Raw genomic sequence first — 17,892 nt, forward strand, 5'->3', positions numbered from 1 at the left:
TCAGAGCATTTGCTCTGGAAAAAACCTCGTCTTATAATCGAGCAAATACGGTATTTTATTGTTTTATCAGTTTATTAAAGTTTTAACTTTTTTGTCAGGTTTGGGGGATTTTCTCATAATTAGCAGAGTTATCTTTTGCCGTAATCTGTAAATGGCTACACATGCCCTCTTCTCATGTTTCTAGTTCTACAACAGTAAGATGAGCATGAAGCATGACAATATAACAAGAAAAGGATAAATACGGAAAGAAAAATATATATTTTTAAAAACGACATGATGGCCCGATCCGAAGGTGTCAGCTTTAGCTGTCAGTTGAAATGTCAACGGCAGCAAATCCATAAATAATCAGTAATTTTCTAAAAAGAGAAAGTAAGCCTTTCAAATGAATTACGCTGCTATTCTCCACTATTAGAATCCTAGCAACAATGGCGATGATGTGATGTTGGATATAGAGATGCGCTTCGAGGATGATCACATATAGTGAAATTCTAGAGTCGCCCATTACCTGTCTGCTGCTAGAAGTAAGAGATTAGGGCTCGGGTTCTGGGAAGTAGTTATAAATTGGTTAGAGGCAGGGTTCCTCTGATTTGGTGCCATAACGCTTAACTGGATAACAGCTAAATACAACGTTATTGATCTGGAATACTTGCGTAGGGGCTTTCACAAAGACCCCTCTGGTGTCTCTTATGAAATTACTATTGGTGTCCAATAATTTCCCATGGTTGAAAGAATAAGGCATCCTGATTATTTTCCAAAGGTTTTTACAGAAAATCTCCCAGTTCCGTACAATAATTACACACTTCGGGGATAGAACAAGTGGGAGCAGAAGCAATTTGTCCAACAGCGAGTCAACCATCTTGAAATCAAGCGTCTCAGTATTAGAGATATTGTTGAAATAGATGCTTTTTCAGTGTAACTGTGAACCTCGCGCTGTTTATGTGCAGCCACAGCCTATCGCTTACATCGCTGAACACTTTTTAATACCAAAAACAACATTAACCCCTTAAGGACAATGGGCGGTCCCAAAACCCATTGAAAACAATGCATTTTGAGCCCGTACATGTATGGGCTTTGTCATTAAGGGGTTAATTAGATTATTCATTTGAAAGTCCATACCCCGGGCATAAAAAAAAAATCATGCTACAAAATGCCACAGTCATATCTGGATTCTAGTTATCAGATAAAAGGAGTGGATCCTCATAGGCTTAAAGGCCTTGTTGCCGTTGCAGTGGAAAAAGCTGCGAGTTTCAATGTTAACATAAGCTTTAGAGACATCAAAACTCTCTTCTATCCTTATAGGTGCGTAAGACAAGAGGAAGCTTAAAATATGCAAGGGGGCATAGCACAAAAGTGATCTTATCACCATAGCAACCAATAGATTGGCCCAGCCGTAACACCACTTTATAAACTTTGCCCCAGAATAATCATTTAAGCATAGCCGCCAAAAATATGCATAAAACCCCAAGGTTCAGAGTATTAACAGAGGGTCCGGTTGATATTTCCCCCCCAGAACAAATAAACTAAAACACTGATGAAGTCGTCAGGCAGCAGAGGAGGTTAAACTCATACACGGTACAAGGATTTCTTAAACAGTTTCGAACGTAATAATTTACAAGGTTCACACGGGGAGAAGATTTAAATAAATGGCGGGGTTATAAGAAAACATGGCTGTATAATAACGCAGCTTAACCAAGTCAATCTATTTCCATAAAACAAGTCAGTATGCATTATAGAACACAGTAAAACGTCTAATGAAATCAACCACGCCGAGAAAGTTTTCTCAAGTAGAAACACATCTGAATTCTGTTTTATATGCTAATGAATGCCGTTGCCTTTTTGATGCTTCGCGGTATCTGGTATTTTCTTTATTTTAACTGATGGCTGAAATTGGATTTCTTTTTTTTTTTTTTGTCAGTTGCCATGAATGCAATTTAATCAATAAAGTCAAAATACTTTGTGCTGTTTGGCATAATATATATCGAAGGCACAGAGTATATTGTACTACCTAAAGCCTAAAATTAAAGAAAATCCTGAATTAAATTAAATGTAAGAAGCTCATGTTAATCAGAGGTGCACGTCCGTTGCAGATAAGTTACAAATTCATGTTAGCGATTTCACTTTCTAGTCTCCTCTGATCACCAAGAACCATATTAAAGCAGTCAAATGAGCAATGCAGGTACTTATTCCCATTTTAAAAATAATTTTAAACAAGCATTATTGGGAATTCTAGGTTGGAGCAGACTGTCCTTTAGGTAGGGTCGTGGCCCTGTGATCAGGGTCGCCCCATCCCCAACTACTAATGTAGAGCGCTAAGATATTATTTACGTACATAAATACACATATGCAGATGATATATATACGAAGATGATACTGCTATATAAATCAATACATATAACAAATTTATAAAGAGAGAGATGGATAGCGAGAGAGGGAATATATATATATATATATATATATATGTGTGTGTGTGTGTGTGTGCGTGTGTTAAAGTGGTCCCTAATATGTTTATACATTTAAATGTATGTGATTGCAAGTGAGAAAGGCACCAATGGGGATCCTCAGAATCTAAGACCCCCTGAGAAATGGTTAAAAATTCTCAAGGAAACAGATATAACAAATATTTTAAATAAAATCAGGCTAATAGTAAATATTTCCGCATACAGAATTTTTTTTGTTTATACCGTTCACAATGTTCTCACATTTGCAGCAGCACACAATGGGATCCAACCTCATGTGTATTCTTGGCTCTAATGAAGCTAAAATCAGGATTTGCAAACTACATTTTTGTAAACAGAATGAACTATTTCACCCATCTATTCTATCTATATCTATCTATCTATGATGCTATATAGGTGTTTGTGTCTTACATCTCCAAATGGTATATCCAGACTGATTTACCTGCCAGGAGTAAAGGAGGAATAATCCCCATTAATGCTAAATAATTACATCTATTCGTATTTTTGTGGAGATCATAAAATATTTTTTAATATTCAAAAATAAATAACTTGAGTAGGACGAAAATATTCCCAATGGCAACATCTCATAGAATCTAGACGCCTGGTCTGTCATGCTTAGTGAATACCCCCTCCCTTCATATCAGTGCGGTACAAGTTTTGTTTAATCAATGGGACCGCATCTTTAGATGGTCCAATGCCTAGCTGTGAACCAATTAACCCCCTAGAGTCTGAGACAATTAGAGTACATAATTCATTAATGAAGCATAAATAGAAGCAGTGTTGCAGTCCAAAAAATGATAGTTATATCAATACACTCCGTAGCGTTTTTCTGCAACGTGGCACCTCCTATAGTTACCTATAATTATAGCATGACATTAATAACCGTCTCTCCACGGGCGGTGTAAGGAAGTTTAATTGCATGGCTCCACATACCATTAAGTTGGGCTATTGACTATGATCCCTTTGGGAGGTATAGTTTATAAGAGATCAAACGCACGTTCCTGACCTCGATAATTGGCTCAGCTTGGAATAACGCACACACTTTGTGACATTTATTGTACTGTAGTTCTAAGCCCATGACAGCCGTGTTGTGATATTGTTGCGCTGTAGAATACTTGGAGGAGATGCCTTTGCTGTCTTTGTGTGTCAGCTGCTGTCGGTAGATCCTAATTACAGAAACCCAGAACGTTCGAGGAAGATCTGATGGTTAGTTATTCTTTCCATTGAGGGAATTTGCATGTTAACATTCCGAAGAGAAGTTCCCCAGCGGTAAAAGTACTAATTGGGATAAACAAAAGACGCAGGTCTAAATATTTATCATGTCTCCAGCTTAAGATCACTTAGGATGTCAGTTTCTTTATAGTTACAGTTTACGGTAAAAGGGAATTCCCTATATCTAGTAGCATGGAGGATAGATGCTTAGGACATCAGTATCTAGGATGACCACCAGTCATGGGTGAGGCAATGTAGGACTCTCACAACTGTAAGCTACAGTAACAGAGCATTAGACTGCCAGATAAGTTATGTGTTGGACAGAAGCATGGGTTAACCTAGTCTATGGCACACTACGGGTTAACTAAGCATGTTGCAGATCCTACCATAGAGTTCTGTGATAATATCACTAGACCCCATTGCGATATCAACTGCCCAAGTCCAAGGATGATAGCTTTACCAGGTAATAATGCCCAGAACCAGGTCCAACGCTCACACCCGAGACGAGGCACAAAGACTTTTTCTGTGCTCTGCACTTGTTTTCGTTTATCTTGTCCTTTATGCAAACTTTTTTTATATATGAGCGCTGTGACTATTTTTACTCATAAACATAAAATTTAATCAGCTCTGTCTTTGTACTCTAAATGGAACTCATAGCTTCTGGGGACGCATTACCATTTTTACTTGGAACAGTTATTTTAATACCTCTCTTGCTAAATTGAGTTTTTCTATTACTAAAGTATAGTTAAGGAGTTTACCGAAGCCTCCTTAGGCACATTAAAGATTTTAAACGTGGTGTTGGATAGCGTTTCTGGGATACAAGGATGAACCCTTTTGGAATAGACATAGTCTCTCTGTGTCCTCTAGGCAGAACGACCAGTTAGCCGGAAGTCTGGTTGAATTTAACCCTTCCATACCTGCTCCCCAATCGCAGGCTGGGTTGGCCACTGTGACAGAATGCGTACAATCGTACCCATCTTGGCACATCACAACCACTAGATATTTTATGAGGGCAGCCCCTAGAATGTAGAACCCCTCTACATGCTTGGAAGAACTTTGATCAGCTATACCAAACGTTATATAATATGTGCAGATTATGAAATGTAATCATACAATGCATTCTATATTTTTACCCAAAAATAGCTTTTTTCCCCCCAATATCTTAAGGGACCAAAGTTTTGGTGATATCTATTAGCCACAGTCCTGCGTCTCCTGACACAGTAAAGGAACTTGAACATGTATGGGATAGGCATAAAGCTATCCGGAATCTAAGACGGCATGAAGACCTGAGTCTTACATCAGGAACAATGGGCAGACTCGATGGACTGATTGGGTCTGACCTGCCGTCAAATTCTATGTATCTAGGGTCTGGTTTCTGTCAAAGACTAGAGGGTCCATCATTTGGAGACATCAATCCTTCAACAAGGTTGGCTAGCTTCACTTTAAGTCAGGGAGTTTAACTAATATGGACATCTAACATTCAACATAAAATGAAGAAGACCTCAAAATAGCTGAAGCCACACACGGCCCACCAGACTTTTGACATGGCCAAGGGGCAGCATCACAATGCCGGAAAGGTTTCATTCTTTTTTTGCATCACAAAGTACATTCTTATATGTACTTTATGTACTATATATATATATAATATATATATAATATATTGATAACGTGTGTATTTATTATACGGAATAAAATCAGAAGATGTGAATGTTTTCCCTTAATGTGAGCATTTTAGAAATGACTCCAAACAGATCTCAACGACAGGTTCCTTAACCTTTTTAGAATGCAATCAGCTTTTAGTCTCACACACCTGGGAAAACAAGTTATTTGCTGATTAAACGGTAAAGTATGACATTTAACGAAATGACAATCAAATGATTAAACAAAATAAAACTCTGTTTTCTTGGACTGATTTCAGACAGAAATGGTTTCACTGTAGACTCTTTAACTATTAAAAAGGGGAAAAAAGTTACCAAACATCTACTGGGTGCTAAACTGGATCAACAAGCGCGTTTGAGGTGTTTTTTTGGGAGACGTGGGTAATTTGTGCAAGTGAAAACGTATACTTAATGTATTTTATAAAGGGTCTTAAAATATACTCATATATTATCTCTGAATAAATGTGTGGTGGTTTTGTGCTGCTTTCTGGCTAAGTCTGCACTTTTTAATGATTTGTTCACAGAGCAGAGTTAATGCTGAGAAGGTGACGGCTGGCGGGGGGACAATTGCCCCGTGGGCTTCTCTGATTTAAAGAGAGCTCGAGACATTTCATAGATCCCATGTAGCAACCAGGATGGCTACAGCCTTTCCATGTACTATTTACACGTTTTCTATACATTGTTATTCTGTACATTTATTTTGGACAGGACAATATAGTGCTTGGTGGCCCTCTCTCGATGCTGACCATCAGAACCCATGTGGTAAACCTTTTTTTTTCTGCCTTTTTATCATGACGTTTATTATTGTAGATAGGGTAACCACATCAGCCATGGTTTCCCAGAAACATATCATTTTCGTATATTGCTGATCAGCCCAGATAAAGTGCTGCCCTGTTGTAGTATGGAGGATGTATAACAGGGCAGAATTGTATCTGGGCTGGCCAGCAATGTGTATAAATTATACGTGTCCTGGAAAACATGGCCGATGTGGTCACCCTAATTGCACGGAGTGATTTTATACCAGAAGCATATACATAGTAATAATTCCTTTGACCAGTTCCAACATTTTAGAAGTTACAAACCTGCATGTTATGACACATAATAACTTTAAATTGAATTGATTGAATTGACAAAAGGAAGAAAACCCTGCGACGTGTTTTATTCATACCTCAAATCGCAGAGACTTTCCTAGGTTCTCTTTAAAAGGCTTCCATGATACCAGGATCTCGGAGGCAGAGAGACCAGCTGCTTTGACATCCGCAGGTGCGGTGCTGGGTTCTGCAGAAAGAATGAAATATTAAACCATCGTTACACAAAATCAAATCCATCGCACCACCGCAGCTTAACCCGCCATTGGGTTACAGATCCGCTTCATTCAAATCCATCTTAATGTCTGGATCAGAGCGGATATACCTGACCGTATCATTCCTTATACATCATTTTTACAAACACATTACTGAGACCGGATACTACGGGCCAGTAAATAATGTTATCTGTCTCCGAACATATTTTGTTTACTGTCACTTTATCACAACCCAACAGCACATGTATCTTAAAAGTGCCGAGGGGGGAATAAAGCAGAAGAACACGTGTGTGTGTAATTAAAGGATTTATCGTAAATCCCAATTCTTTCATTTATTTATATGCATAGTAATCATGTTTTTTTTTCCCCTTGTTCTCATATAATTATTATAAAATTAGCCTTTTAAATAAAAATAACATTATATTATGAATATTATATTTTTATATTTTTTTTAATAAAAATAAATGTAGGTTGTTTATTGTTTTTCATTAGGTGCCTGTTAAAGGGACACACCATCAATCAGCCAATCAGTGACCGGCATCTGCGGACCACGGAAAAGGAGAGCAGCTGCAGAGCTGCAGCTTCTAATTCAGGTAACCCCATTTCTTAAAGAAGGAATATAAAAGCACTTACATAGTACTTTAATAACCATTCTTCTTTACTGGGGCTGTCCGGGACTTCAAACTATCCGTTTAATGTTTTGTTAAAGTTTTAAGCTCATTTAAACATGGCCCCCATCACCTTTAGTTTCTGTTCAGTCCAAATTGTTATGTTATATACTACCTGTTATGCTATGTTTACCAATTGTACGGCGCCGCACTGAATAGATAATAGTTATTCACATCTTTAGGGATAGAGGATCATTTTGAGATGAAGATGTCAGGTAAAGATCCAATATAATAAAGATTTAACGCAGTGGATTTCATATACCGATGGTTACATTTACTCCTTTATACCCTTTAATTTTACCCTATAGCAGGGGCGTCCAACCTGCGGCCCTCCAGCTGCTGCAGGACTACATCTCCCATAATGCTCTTTCAGCTAAGGGGCTGGCTGAGGAGGATGGGAGATGTAGTCCTGCAGCAGCTGGAGGGCTGCAGGTTGGAAGCCCCTGGCCTATAGCGACCACCAAAATGAGCTGTCATGTAAAAACGCAACAGATCAGAGCTTGAAGAAAACATTCATGGTGTCATCTGGTGTCATCTTAACCAAATGTAATCGATAGTACCAGAGTGGTTCTTGGTCCACAACTCACATCAAACTCAGCCAACAGCTGGCATGCTAGCCATAAAATACACTGATTATATATATATATATAAATAAATATATATATGCATCAGAACTACCCACACCTGTAGTGTACATGAAAGCGATGCTACCATTTTCTTTGTTATCCAGGCATTTTCCCCAAATTAATAGATTAAACAAACCTGTTCTTTTTTTATTGTGCTGGGGACTGTAAACTACCCAGGTAACAGCTCACACAAGAAAAATAGCTGATGGCTCCAAAAAATGTAGGTTGACATCATCGGGTCAACGTCTTTAGGGTAATCTTTTCTTATTACATAATAATATATTGCAAGGACCTATAGGCATTTGACTATTGCCTCCCCCACCCCAAAATATTCTCAACAAATCAAACAAAATAAATACAAATAACAAAATAATAATAAAAAAATGCATATACCTATTGCCCACTCTATAGAACAATAGAGATATCAGATAAAACATGTTCCTTTCTATAAAAAATAAATAATGTTAAAATCAATATGCCTTTCTATAAAACAAAAACAAAAAATGTAAGTTATTTAATCTTCTATCTTTTAGAAAAATACACTGTAGCACGTCTGTATCGAGCCTGAAATCGTCGTACTCCCAGAAATATGAACAATCTCGACACATTCTGATTGTCTACGAGTGCATCAAATATTTAGAATCTGTCATTGTTCTGCTCATTCTGTGAGTGTCGTGGAGAGCCGCTATCTCACGGCTAATATTACGGGTAAATTCTATGTTTCAGAGACCATTTCTAAAGAGCGTTTGACTGGAAGAATAATGTTGCTGGCGTCAGATAGGTCACTGGCTACCCACTGAATCCAGATTAACATTTCGATCCTGATCCTGACATACATCATCCTAAATCAGAAAGTTATCTGAAAGTTTGCCCGCTGTCGAGGGACTTATCTCGGGATCTTCTGTCAATCACAGGCAATGGCTGCGACAACTAGAAGGCTACCTGTCCATAGAATTACATAATTATATACATCTGTTATACTTTATTACCCTCGTATCAAAACACTTTCTTCCTGTTAGCCTGGTTCTTCCTTTCTTCTTTTCCTTTCGTCTCTTTTTTCTCTGTCTAGAGGAGCCTACAATTGTGTTGTATGGTAGACCTTTTCAACCCCAAAACAAAACTTTTTTCTAACCGTTTCCCCTAATTGATCCAGTTTGATGACTGATCACTATTCACATTTTCCTCTTGTTTCAAATATCCCCCTTTCCTCTCATGTGAGACATTAAGCTCTGTGAATCTGGACGTCTACTTCCTCTGCATTACTTTCTTTCATTTTAAGAGATATTTTTGTACTCCTACAGAGAACCTATCCTTTGTATTTTTTTAAACGCTAAAAAGCCTTTTGGAATTATTTTGAAAGCACCAAAAAAAGAAGATCTTCTGTGAAATCAATCTATAAAAAAAACCAAATACGTCATTTTTCTGAACACAAATAGCATCAGGTGCACCTGCTTAGTAAAGGAATTATCATATTATTTACGATAGACATTTTCAAGGACCTATTTATTCGAGGCCATGGCAAAACAAACCTAAAGCCCCCCAAAACTGTGTACAAGTTACCAGCATACGTGGACGGGTTCGTGAAATAAGATGACAAAATAGTTAATCAGATCCTTTAAGATGATAAACAGAATTTGATTTTTATTACATTCATTATGTAGAACCCTTGGGTCACAACGACAATAAAATTCCAATATTAATCGCTCGTTGGAGCAGGGCGCTCCTCACCGGATTCTGTGAGTCAGATTGTTATTTTGTGTTTACCCATTGTACAGCGCTGTGGAATATGAGGGCGCTATATAAAACAATAAATAATAATATAGAGACCCGTCAGTGCTAATTACGTGTGATACAATTAGGCAATCGTTGGCTCTAACAAGTTGGTAACCATACGACCGACTCTACTTTCCAATACATGCATCCTTCAGTTGAATTTTCTCATTATCCTTCAGGTAACGACATAATATATATCCGGATACATTTCTTATTCATGTGGTTTTCTTTTTCTCTCGCTCCTCTCTTTTTATTATTCCACGCTTATCGCGGTCTTGCAAGCAATACAGAATGATAGCGCGTTGTCAGAGGCATTCAAGGCGCATACATCAAACCCTGGCAATTTGACTAAAGATGTTGAATGGAGAAAATGTACATTGATTTTCCAGAGCATGTTTCACATTGGCAGTCAAAGTGCTTATGTCATTTGTTATCGAGTAAAAGTGACTGATAATACTCTCTTCAGCACCGGAGGATTGTGGGACGAGGAGACAGGTGGAACGCTGCAACTGCCTCATATCTGAACTACGCTAATAAGAGCAGAATACGGCACTTGGGGAGCAAGCAGTGCGCTGTCCGGCTGTTGTAGAACTACAAATCCCATGATGCACCACAGATGTCGGGCATTGATTACTCGTTTGAGCAGGGCCCTCCTCATCTGTTGTCTCTGTAAGTCAATTTGTTATGTTACATACTACTCGTTATGTCCTGTCTACCCATTGTACAGCGCTACGGAATTTGATGGCGCTATATAAAACAATAAATAATAATAATAATTACCGTTCAGACTATAGCTCAGAGGAAGGAACCTGGGAACCTGTATTACAAATATATACTGTGACGGAAGATAAGAACCATTGGGCCCATCTAGTCCGCCATGCTTTAAAGACCAAGACCTTAATCAGTCCTTGGTCTAAGCCAATCCCATGTGTGTTTAAATCCCCTTAATGCTGACATTTATTTTTTATTTTGTTCCATTTTTGTTTAAATTTTATAGATATTTTTCTCCAATTACTAGTGATATCGTTACAAATGGTTCCCACGCACGTACACGGATCATCTTTGAAGAGCAATAAAATGGAAAGAGCTTTACAATGTAAATGTATGCTTCAAAACTTACTAAAATGTGCTTATTTTCCAAGAAGTGGAGAATATAAACATAACAGGACGTGACTTTTTCCTACCATGTACCACTTAAAATAATTACGACGATGGCATTTAAATGTTAGATCGCCGTTATAGTTCGCATTTAAAAAAAAAAAAAAAAAAGTAAAAAAAAATCCAATACGCAGGTTTATGTTTAATAAACGTAAGAATTCCAGGGGCAGAAGTCGAAGAGATGTTCTGCATTTCCCTCACTGCAGGTATAAAGGAGGAGGCAAAATAGAGCAAAGCTGGAATGATTTATGAGCGTTCCGGTGTTTTTGCCGTATGCTAATTCTGTACGAGGAAAGAAGTACAGTATATCAAGCTCTGTTATTACAGAGAAGCCGGGACACAGCCTGCTTCGTTATAGATCCGTTATTAACGTATCAGGGTCATTCTAACAAGCAGGGCCATCTCAGGCTGGGAATTTGCCTTTGTATTCATTCATTTTTTAAAGGCCTATCTACTTAAATTGATTGTTTCCCTTTTTTCTTCTTCGGACTGGCAGTTACTAGGGATGTAGCGAACGTAACATTTCTCTTACAGACCACACAAAGATAATTCGTTAAAACAAGGAACGTGGCAGTTGTGAGCGATCTTTTATTATTTTAACGGAGCTGTAATAATGTCTTATATTCATAGTAAGAAAGGCGAAATAAAATAGGTCACTAGGTGATTTATGATCCATCTCTGATTTCTATAATGTAAAGCAGGCGATAATGTGAATTTTTTTTATTTATTTATTTATTTATTTTTTAGATATAACCGTAGTTTTGCGTATTGTTAGTCTGGTCCACTCCCGCCCTCGACTAGTGGAACCTCTTCTTCTGCCTTAAGGACATACTAAGTCGACGCATTCATAGACATGGCAACTCAGACACTAAATAAGGATAATAATGGCCACATAATTTATTTATAAACTAAGACGACCTTGTCTGTACACGATACATATTGTAATTCATTCTATCAGAGAAACATTACTATGAACTGATGTTTTCACTGCTTGTCCCATGGTGTGAGGGCAGCATCATACCCCATTAAGGACTGCCTCTACCCAGGAGAAGACTCAATCCCAAACCTGGACTGTCACGATCTCTACAAGCCCAGCTGTCCATCGCGACTCTGTTGTGTCATGATGATTACATCAATACATGCCATGACCTAACATTTCCCTCAATCCATCAATGTATAAGTGTTGGACAGACTTTTTTCCCAGACTGCTAAACTGGTCTTCTTTCCTATCTTCTGACAAGGTTCTACCACCACAAAGAGGCCACTGGAAACCTATAATGGACTCTTACCCCCACCAAGAAATCTATCATTATATTAAGTTAATTATGCTAATTACATATATGTATGTGACAGGTCAAATGACCCCTTTGCTGCAGTTCACCTCTCCTCAGGAGAGAAAGTTCTTCCAGAAGCCGGGTTCCTCTTCGGATGGCACCACTTTTCCCCCTTATCTCTGTTCTTTCCTTCGTACTAAAGTATATCCTGAAAGCCTGTATTTTTAAACGCAGCAGGAACTATTATGTCTATTATTATGCACTATTTTGGATCAGGAGAAAGTTACTGATGCACAGGTGGTCAGGTTGTCAGCAAAAGCCGACGTCACTATATCCGATATATAAGAGGAAACTAGAACAATTTTTAGCTTTAGCTTCAGTAATAGATAGTTGTATCTATAATCGCTCCAGTTTTGACTTCCCACATCTAAGGAAGTCTTTATTTAGAATAAATTCTATATTTTCCTTTAGTATAAAGCTGTGGATATATAAAAACATGCTATTCATAAGCACATTTATGTAGGTTAGGATTTCTTTATATGTCATGGAAGAGTACGTTTTAAGACCCTCATTTTTCCATCGCCGTGTACGTGATCATGCCACATGCTTGCTTTATCTGCATTCTTCCGGACTCATTATAAGTTACATTTATCATGTCAATTTAACAGCATGGGGATGGCCGATGAAAACCTCAAGCTGTTTGATAAATTAAGCCTTTTTTAACCATCACTGCTGAATTGACAGGTACATTTGCAAAACCGATGATAATATGACAGATGCTAAAATGGTCTAAATCTGCCAGATTAGAAAAGGGGCACATTTTGATTTTCTTTAGCAGAGGTATAAAGCCAGAGAAACCAGGGAGTTTGGCTGAACCTGAGGATATCAACAAACCCAGTTAATGAGGACTTAATAAATTGTATTTGTAACTCATAAAAAATACTATTTATTGCTAAAAGATAAAACTATATATATATATATATAAATATGTGGTGGCTGATGACAATACATAAAACCCGAGGATGTACCACAATATCATAGAGACTTCAGTCTCTAGTACCGTGGAGTCTGGACTCTGTTCCAAGGAATGACATCCAAATCTTTCAAATGTGAAAGTAGAAGCACACGTGTGGTTTTAGCTACTTAATAAAAGTTTTAAAAAATAAATGCTCACAAAATGGCCAGTTATTTAAATAGGAGAAAATCACTTTTAAAGCAGGTTCTACTTTATGATTCTATGAAGACCTTTTTTGATCAGCGTCTTCTATTTACTCTTACTGTATATAAAAACCTTGTTTATCGTGTTTAGAAAATAAATGGCAATGCTTAAAGTGTATATCATTTATTTGGGGTTCAGACACAATGGTAGTTACAGGTTCCTATTAGTTTTTTTTTTTTAAAACTTAAACTTACCCCCTTCTGCAGAATAGATAAAAACAACATCGCTGAACGGGCCATCTCCCTTATTGTTGTATACGCCAACTTTAACTTCAAAAGGAGTGAGAGGAGGGGTACTTTCATCACGGTAGATAAACTTTGAGGCATCTGAAGAGGTCACCATTTTTTCTTTCCAACCCCTTGTGTCGTTGGGTCTAAAAGCCACAATGTATCCGAACCCTTCTCCGTTCTGAAACTCTTCTGAGACGGGCTGAGCAAAGGAAACATCACAGTTTAGTCATACATCGGGTATCATAGGGTATAGGATTTTTTTTTTTAAAAAAAAAAGCCCAGCTTATAAGAGTATATAAAAAAATATACATCTTTTTTTCTTTCTTTCTTTGCTATATGCTTTAAAACATATTTTAGTCGACTATACAGGTTAAGAAGCTTTTTAAAGGCAAGCATTCTTTGCATTCAACAAAAGTTACAAAAGGTTACCCACATTAGAATGTTTGTTCTAGTACTATATATGATGAATAAATACTATATATAATGAATTATTTAAAGCTTAAATGGTTGTTCAGTATAAGCATAGCTAACTTTACAGGCGTTCCCCAGAGGTATACCTGGAAGTAGGCAAGGTAGGTGCAGTTAGGGAAAGAGACAGGAACATGGCATGGATATCATTGGAGCAGAATCCAAAAACAACCCCCACCACCCAGAGATTAAAAGGCTGCCCTCCCAGGTCAGGCATTCAAATGCCCTGCATTGTGCCTCTGGGGCAAACCCAGAGAATTCCGAGAATAAGCTCCTTGAGAAGTTTACGTACATAGTTTCTCTTTATGGGAGAAAACAATAGACATTCACAATATCATGACGCAACCTTTGCGTTATCTTCAATTCGGTACAGCGTTGCTTAATCTATTACTACAGTAATGTTACGGTGACAGCGATCACTCACCTCCCATGTTATCACAAGCTCATGGCGTCTCCCGCTTCCTCCGCTTACATTGGCTGGAGGGGTTTTAGGAACTAGGAAACAAAAAAACCATAAATCAAGTCATAATTCATATTGCTTATTTTTAATATGTATAAGTACAATGTGGCAACATCTAATGGATAACAGATAAACACACTGGGAATATTACATTACATTACAAACTTTTTTCACTATCCCCTCCCCCCCATTAACGCTTTTCCTTTATGTTTTTGGAAATCCATTTCTGATCCATTTGTTTCCATTTCTTTTTTTACAGAAAACTAAACAGCCGATGACCTGTTGGGTTTTGATGATGTCAAAGTCCCAACCAAGAAGAAGATCCAAACCACCAACAGCTTCCATGAGCAGTTGCTAGATCCAGGGCTTAAGCTCATCTTTAACAGAACAACCGTTACTATAAACATACATACGTCATACACAATGGAAATAAAAACTAGATAACCCATCATAATGCACAATATGCATACTTTATATGCTCCCATTCCATGCATACATTGTATCTTCTCTACCGCTTATATTCTACCATGTTCCTCTATCTCCAAGACTGATCACACAATAGACTTCCACCTTTCCCTTGTTCATTCTGAGTTCATAGAATCCCGTTGAAGATGCATTTAGTAAACATATAAGTCATCTGAGGTCATTGGGGTCCTAAAGGAATACGCGTTTGCAGAAGGCATCTGGTTTTAACCTCATTAAATATTCATTATGAAGGTCATTATGAGAAGGGCCCTGTATGATGTATAGTTCAGTGGATGAGGACACTGAAGAAATCTCACTGATTTAACTATACATTACACAGGGCCAGCCAAGCTCTTCCTGCAGCAGAAGCTCACTGGGGTCAGCTATTCATATTGGAACGTAAAGTTAATGGCGTTAAAACCACAACTCTCCCGCCAACTATCCCTTTAGAGAATTGAGCCGAGAGTCATAAAAACAACAATTATTCTGAGAATGTCAGTTTGCTAATAGAAGAACAAAACAGTATTTTTAGCGGAGTGTTTTATAACCCAGGCCTTCGACAACTCGCTAAAAACTTCCACTTTCCAGCATTCCGCGCAGACAATAACGACGGGCAGAATTTATCACTATATTCCCGCAGTCATCAAACTTTCATATTGACACGTAATTAGTATACTCAAGGTCTTCTCCATATTAATTGTTTGTAATGAGGCACATAAAGAAGACGGTCGTGCTTTAATGACAAGCCAGAATGACATAACATTTCACTCGATATAGTCTTGGCCTGACAGTTTGTAGCACATGCACAGATGGCGAACGAAAATAAAATCGTAATGTAAATGAAATCAAAGGAAAATGTTTCGAATATCGGAAGAAACTTGCCGCACAAAGTAAATGTATTATATAGAAGTAGGGAAAAAAAATGTAACATTTTAAAGCTTATTATAATATAAGGACACCGGCCTTGGCAACTTACGCCGCCCGTTATGTAAGAGTGCTGAAAGAGATTTGCCGCTATTGAAGCGTAGCAATGCAATCACTTTGTCATCCGACTGGTGTGCTACACAACAAAACCTGGTGCCTCCATCAAACAATGGCCCAAAAAAATGTTCTTTATCTAAAGGACTCTTCACAATAAAGCGAGGGAATCGGAGAGTGAGGAGACAATGGGAAATGCTCTCTTGTTTCTAATGCATCAGAGATCACCACCAGAACCCATCGAAAGCGACTATTAAACGCGCTTGCCATTGAAGTCTTTCACTTTCACGGGAAAAGCGGCGATTTGAGTTTTTAGGACCCAAAACGTTCACAAATAACCACGGAAAGAAAGTTGTCTAACAAAGGAGGCGCCGTTTTCCGAAAGTAAAGTAAATAGTAGGGCAAAGATCATGAACACCATCTCTCAAATACAGCCAAGTTAAAAGCAAGCACACACATCAGGATTTCATCATTTTCAACATTTTTCTGATGGCACGTTAAAAGACAGCCTGATCGAAAAAATAAATAAAATGCAACACGTATTCACTAAAGAAAGAGTTAAAAGGAGAGTTTCAGCTCTTTGAGTTTACTATACATCGTGAAAAGCCAAGGAAGCAGTAAGAGCTTGGCTGATCCGGTATAAAGTGTAGTCAAATCAGTAAGATTTCTTTAAAGACTTCTCACCCATTGAATCATGCATTACGAGGGGACAGCTCAGCCCTCCTTGCTGGAGAAACTTGATAAAGTTGGCCATTTATAATAAATAGGTGAGAACGTTCAAAAACCCACCATTCTCCTGTAGTCTTCACTTGGCAACTCTGTCTTTAGTGAATAAACCCCTCTAAGATCCTCTCACAAATCATCTGTAGCAAAGCTAAACACAAGAGTAATGTAGAAGGGGGACTGCCGGTGCCATGAACCGGGGTGATTGTTTAATTCACCTTTCTCTGGCCATCGCGAAGACGCTATGAGTTGTCATGGATTGAGTTTCCACCAAATTTAACTTGGGATTGCAGCTTTCGGGGAATTAATTGCCCGTGATTAATATTAATGAAATGTTATATTGTTGAGACCATTTATAACCTGAGGTTTTAACTTTTCAAGAGAAGAAAGCCTTTGTATATATATATATATATTACTCAGAAATAAACCTGTGCATGCAAAATGTTTTTAAGGGATGTGGAAATCCATCTCTGACCCAGTTGCTTCTTCTCCTCTTACAGAGAACTAAACAGCCAACTTTTTGTTGGGTTTTTGCTTTCATAAACTGTCAGAACTAAAAGAAAAAAAGGGTGACATTTAGCCCTTTATCCCTTATAAGCTTACTTACTAAACCATTCGGGCTTAAAAAAAGAAAGAAAAGACTATGGCTACTTTAATTTTAAAACACTGATAATTGGATTTAGGCATTTTTAGTTTTTTTTTCTAAACATTTGAATTTCAAATCCAGTGTTTACGCAAAACTAAAGACAGAGATTACTCAAGGAAAAAGAAATATTGACACGAGTATGATTCAATAAAATCCCAGCTGCTTCTTGTGCATGCGGAGATAACTCAAGCTGTAGTGCGGCTGCCACTGAATTGATGAATTGCAGCTTCTAATAACTTTTCCTGATGAAGTGGTCAAAACAGCATTTTGTGGGGTTTTTTTTTTCCTACTTTGGATTAAATGGAACATGAAGAATTCTACTTTATATTAAAAGAATCCGTGACCCATTTTAACAGAAACAAATCAGCGTTTTTATCTTGGAGTTTAACGTACTATGGAGTACTACGACTAACCTGCGCAGCCTCCATAGTGACCTTACTCCACGGCTCACATGCATCCTGCCAGGATATGACATCATATCCCGGCGCTCAGCATGGTAGACGGTAGTCGTGGAGGCAAAAGTAAGGGGTGGCTGGAGCTTTGCCCTGGGTCAGACCTTGGGCAGCACCCAGCCA

General features: G+C 38.0%; 1 protein-coding gene across 1 annotated transcript in view; it reads right to left on the minus strand.

Annotated features, from left to right (window-relative positions):
* CNTN5 (contactin 5) overlaps positions 1–17,892 on the minus strand; it is a 256,290-nt gene that overhangs the window by 11,723 nt on the left and 226,675 nt on the right. The window contains exons 17-19 of the mRNA XM_053456515.1: positions 14,470–14,540; positions 13,542–13,776; positions 6,495–6,604 (exon numbers count right to left, since the gene is read on the minus strand). Coding sequence (XP_053312490.1) covers positions 6,495–6,604; positions 13,542–13,776; positions 14,470–14,540 — 416 coding nt within the window. The remainder of the gene's footprint in view (positions 1–6,494; positions 6,605–13,541; positions 13,777–14,469; positions 14,541–17,892) is intronic.

The sequence above is a fragment of the Spea bombifrons genome, chromosome 2 (assembly GCF_027358695.1).
Source record: "Spea bombifrons isolate aSpeBom1 chromosome 2, aSpeBom1.2.pri, whole genome shotgun sequence".
Classification (NCBI taxonomy): domain Eukaryota; kingdom Metazoa; phylum Chordata; class Amphibia; order Anura; family Pelobatidae; genus Spea; species Spea bombifrons.